The sequence below is a fragment of the Silurus meridionalis genome, chromosome 28 (genome assembly GCF_014805685.1).
Source record: "Silurus meridionalis isolate SWU-2019-XX chromosome 28, ASM1480568v1, whole genome shotgun sequence".
NCBI lineage: Eukaryota > Metazoa > Chordata > Actinopteri > Siluriformes > Siluridae > Silurus > Silurus meridionalis.
The window spans coordinates 14,091,212-14,096,211 of NC_060911.1; the positions used below are offsets into that span (position 1 = coordinate 14,091,212).

Here is a 5,000-nt window from a genome sequence, read left to right on the forward strand (position 1 = left end):
CTCTTCAGCGCCTCGCCCGAGATGGTCGAGTACACTCAACAGTACGAGCAGCTCCTCAGTCTGAGCAGGGTTATAAGGCCGTTTCCAAACACTTTAAACCCAATCCTTTTACAGTCACGAACATTACAAGTTGATTCATTTAGTCAGTGAATTGCTCCATTCATTATCCTGGTAATGGTCATCATCCACGTGTGTGAGCAGCTCTATAAAAGCCCAGGTTTTTGCAGGTCTGGAGCACTCAGGAATGTGTTTTAACATCAACATATAGAAGAAACGAGGTGACAAAACCAGTTGTTTCTGCTTATCAGTGTTGAGAAGGGTTATAAGGCCGTTTCCAAATAATTCAATTCTCATCATTTTACATTAATAATAAAAATAAGGTGATTCGTTTAGTGACTTAATCCATTGATTGTTAGTAATAAATTCTATACAGTCGTGTGAAAAAGATAGCGCACCCTTTTTAAATTTTACGGGTTTTTATTCACGTATATACACAGTATTTAAGGAGCTAAATCTGAAGAGAAACCGTGTGTGGAAAACCAAAGTCCACCTTTACTGAATCCATAAGGTTCAAGTGGTGAAGTAGCAGCCAGGTCCTGCTAATCAAATGTGACCATCGCTATGAAAGCCCAGGTTTTAGCAGTTTGCAGGTCAGGGGCGTTTAGGAATGCTTTTTAACTGCCTGTCGGTCTCGGAAGGGGTTATAAGGCCGTTTACAAACAATTGAAATCTTGTCATTTTACAATGATGAACATTACAAGTGGGGAACTTTAAAGTCAGTTGCTCTCCTTCCCAGGAGTGGGCGTTCAGACCCTACAGGCTTTCATTAGCATATTAAATGTCAACATTCACTGTTCTTCGGAATCTAGGATTTTTATTATGTTTCAAGGTTTTAAAGTGTGTGTGTGTGTGTGTGTGTGTGTGTGTGTGTGTGTGTGTGTGTGTGTGTGTGTTTGCAGGCTGGCCAGTGAGAAGATCTACGCAGTCTTTACAGACTTCTCACACGATAAGGTATTCACTGTGTTTATTGTTGTTTGAAATTGCTCATGTTGTTCTCTAGAACGTTCTCCTATTTCTGGGTTTTGCAGATCTCCAGAGACGAAGCTGTGAACAAAATCCGACTAGACACAGAGGAGCAAGTTAAAGGTGGATGCACTTTTTTTTTTTATTTCCTCGAAAGTTGCATACGTTTTTAGAACAATGTCAAAAGAAATTCAGTCTAAACTGAAAAATCGTGTTTATGGTGACAGTAAAGTCCTTGATGGCATTAATAGCTCGTAGGATGTGAAGGGTCCGGGTTAAAATGACCGCTCGTTTTTCTACACTTTGACCCAACAACAATTAACCTTTAAGACACCATTCATGGCCTGCCTTAATAGAAACTTGTCCCTGGAGTCACAGTGGTGGGCCGTGCATTTCACCCCTTAGACTGGAAGCAATCCACCTCTCAAAACCATCATGACCCCACGTTTATAGAAACCATCAGTATTAAATACATATATTACATTATATAAATACATGCTCTATGTAGCATCGATATTACCCTCGTAAAATGCTTTTTATCTGTGCATTACTGCTCTCCTGCAGATTTTAAATTAAGGGAAATTTTAGGTTTCAGTGCAAAAAGTGACGTTACTGACACTGACCACGTTACTGACACTCACCTCGTTATGATATTGACCACTTTACTGACATTGACCCCGTTACTGACACTGACCACGTTACTGACACTGACCACGTTACTGACACTGACCACGTTACTGACACTCACCACGTTACTGACACTCACCTAGTTATGATATTGACCACTTTACTGACACTGACCCTGTTACCGACACTCACCTTGTTACTGATATTGACCACATTACTGACACTGGCCTTATTTTGGAGGTTACTGGACGCTTCTAGAAGGTCCCGGAAGTCACCAACTCAAAATCTGGTTAAAGCAACAGCCTTCAAGCTGCATTTCTGAAGACCTCAATGCAGGTTTTGACCCTGTGAACTTGTGATTTGACTGCTGTAATCTGATTGGATAGAAAGTCCAACGTTAACGGAGAGAGTAACACTATGAAATGAAAAGAATCGACTGTTGGGAATAATTAAATGCATATTGATGGGCGAAAATCTATTAAAACGTAAGTCATTGATTTGAATTCTTCTTCTGCTAAGAAGGGCTTGCTGGTCTTGATGGCCTTCCACTAAAATGTAAAATATAAAAGCCACCGAAACTGAGAACGATCGAGATCATTTTTCTTTCTAATCGTTCGCAGAGAAATTTCCTCAGGCCGAACCGTTTGAAGTGATCGAGGCCTTCAACGTGGTTTCGAAAGATGTTTTTCGGAATCTGGTGCTCACTGAGTACAAAAGGTAGCTTCTTTTTTTTTTCACGCTCACTTCCGCTATATTTATCGTGCAGTTTCTGTAATATCGATTATTCAGTATACGTGATACGTCTCTGTGTTGTTTCAGGTGCGATGGACGCGACCTAACGTCCTTACGAGACATTTCCTGTGAAGTGGACATCTTTAAACCTCTACACGGATCTGCGCTCTTCCAGAGAGGACAAACTCAGGTCTGGTGGATGGAGGACTGATGATGTAGAACCGTAATATCGGCTGCATTTTATGATTATAACGATTTATTAAATCTTTTTTAATTAACCGATTAATCAACCGATGATCTTTATAATGGAAACTATTCATTTAAAAACACTCCTTATAGTACTGCAAATTTTTGGTGTTAGTGAGTCTCCTCTAGAGGCCGCTCTTGTACTGTATAACGCAACCCGGAAGAACTATTTTTCTTTTGTTTGTTTTTTCTTTTTAGGTGCTTTGCAGTGTGACTTTCGACTCCATAGAGTCCAGCGTGAAAACCGACATCATAACCACGGCTCTGAGGTGAAACAGGATGTCGATGGGATGCGATCAACATCATGATACAAATTAAGATTAGTATTAAGATTACAATAAAGAGGGGGGGTCAGTATATGCTCCACTGTGTAGGTCACGTTCTCTTATGTCTATGCTTTAATTCTTATTTTTTCACACTTTATCTTTCCAAACTCACAATCATTGATTGATATCTAAGAAAATAATCTGATTGGATAAAGTGTAGGAGCTGTTTTTCATTATTTGTTTCTGAGCCCTTCTTCGATTTTGTCTTCAATAGTGGGATCAAAGACAAGAATTTCATGCTCCACTATGAGGTAAGTTCAAAATAATAGTGTTCCTCCTGATTTTGGGGTGGGCCTGGGGTGGGCCTGGGTTGTAGTCAGCGTTCACATTCATGCCAAAGGTGTTCAATAGGGTTGAGGTCCGAGCTCAAGATCTTCCACTCTTTCCTAGTTATCTTCATGGAGCTGGTTTTGTGCACAGATGGCAAAGATTTGGGTCTCCTCAGACTTTGTGGTACCAGTTTGGCGAAAAACCTCATGTGGCTTGGAAAGTCACGTGTTCTGTTACTATTTCCGATATAGTGTGGGATTAAATGAAATATCGATCACGGGAAAGTTCTTGGTATTCAGAATCGGGGTACACACCAAATCTGTTCATAGAGAAGAAAGAAAAATAATGATTTGAATGACTTTTCTGTGAGATGATGAGCATTTGAAGAAAGTCTTGTGGAAATCTAGTGTACCGTCAGTATGTTGCTGTCCAGCTCATCCTTTCTTCCAGCCCATAAATACATTTCTCTCTGTTTCTCCGTCTCAGTTTCCTCCATATGCAACAAATGAAATCGGGAAAATGGGTGGACTGAACAGACGAGAACTCGGTCATGGTGAGTGACTTTGGGTGGTTACGGTTACGTGCTCTTATGTTTAGTTTGATCTTCTCGCTGAGCCCTTTCTTTTTGTGTTTAGGTGCTCTAGCTGAAAAAGCCCTGAGGCCCGTCATTCCTAAAGACTTCCCTTTTACAATCCGAGTCACCTCCGAGGTGCTGGAGTCCAACGGTGTGTGTCCTGAGTACTTTTCTGACACCTCGCTACTGACACTGACCCCTTTACTGACACTGACCCCTGTACTGACACTGACCCCTGTACTGACACTGACCCCTTTACTGACACTGACCCTGTACTGACACTGACCCTGTACTGACACTGACCCCTTTACTGACACTGACCCTTTACTGACACTGATTCCTGTACTGACACTGACCCCTTTACTGACACTGACCCCTTTACTGACACTGACCCCTTTACTGACACTGACCCCTGTACTGACACTGACCCCTTTACTGACACTGACCCCTTTACTGACACTGACCCCTGTACTGACACTGACCCCTGTACTGACACTGACCCTGTACTGATACTGACCCCTTTACTGGCACTGACCCCGTTGACACTGACCCCGTTACTGACACTGACCCTTTACTGACACTGGCCCCTTTACTGACACTGACCCTGTACTGATACTGACCCCTGTACTGACACTGACCCTGTTACTGACACTGACCCTGTTACTGACACTGACCCCTGTACTGACACTGACCCTGTACTGACACTGACCTCACATTGACACTGACCCGCTACTGACACTGACCCGCTACTGACACTGACCTCGCTACTGACACTGACCCGCTACTGACACTGACCCTTTACTGACACTGACCCCTTTACTGACACTGACCCTGTACTGACACTGACCCCTGTACTGACACTGACCCCGTTACTGACACTGACCCCGTTACTGACACTGACCCCGTTACTGACACTGACCCCTGTACTGACACTGACCCCCTGTACTGACACTGACCCCGTTACTGACACTGACCCGTACTGACACTGACCCGCTACTGACACTGACCCCGGTACTGACACTGACCCTTTACTGACACTGACCCTTTACTGACACTGACCCCTTTACTGACACTGACCCCTGTACTGACACTGACCCGCTTTACTGACACTGACCCTGTACTGACACTGACCCTGTACTGACACTGACCCCTGTACTGACACTGACCCCTTTACTGACACTGACCCCTTTACTGACACTGAC

General features: G+C 43.2%; 1 protein-coding gene across 1 annotated transcript in view; it reads left to right on the forward strand.

The window, feature by feature from the left end:
- The window catches only part of LOC124381666 (polyribonucleotide nucleotidyltransferase 1, mitochondrial), a 15,499-nt gene that overhangs the window by 3,768 nt on the left and 6,731 nt on the right, over window positions 1–5,000 (forward strand). Inside the window, exons 9-17 of the mRNA XM_046843476.1 lie at window positions 1–41; window positions 960–1,011; window positions 1,089–1,146; window positions 2,271–2,367; window positions 2,470–2,572; window positions 2,827–2,897; window positions 3,169–3,205; window positions 3,711–3,777; window positions 3,860–3,949. The exon at window positions 1–41 is cut by the window's left edge and continues 146 nt beyond it. Of these exons, the coding sequence (XP_046699432.1) occupies window positions 1–41; window positions 960–1,011; window positions 1,089–1,146; window positions 2,271–2,367; window positions 2,470–2,572; window positions 2,827–2,897; window positions 3,169–3,205; window positions 3,711–3,777; window positions 3,860–3,949 (616 nt within the window). The remainder of the gene's footprint in view (window positions 42–959; window positions 1,012–1,088; window positions 1,147–2,270; window positions 2,368–2,469; window positions 2,573–2,826; window positions 2,898–3,168; window positions 3,206–3,710; window positions 3,778–3,859; window positions 3,950–5,000) is intronic.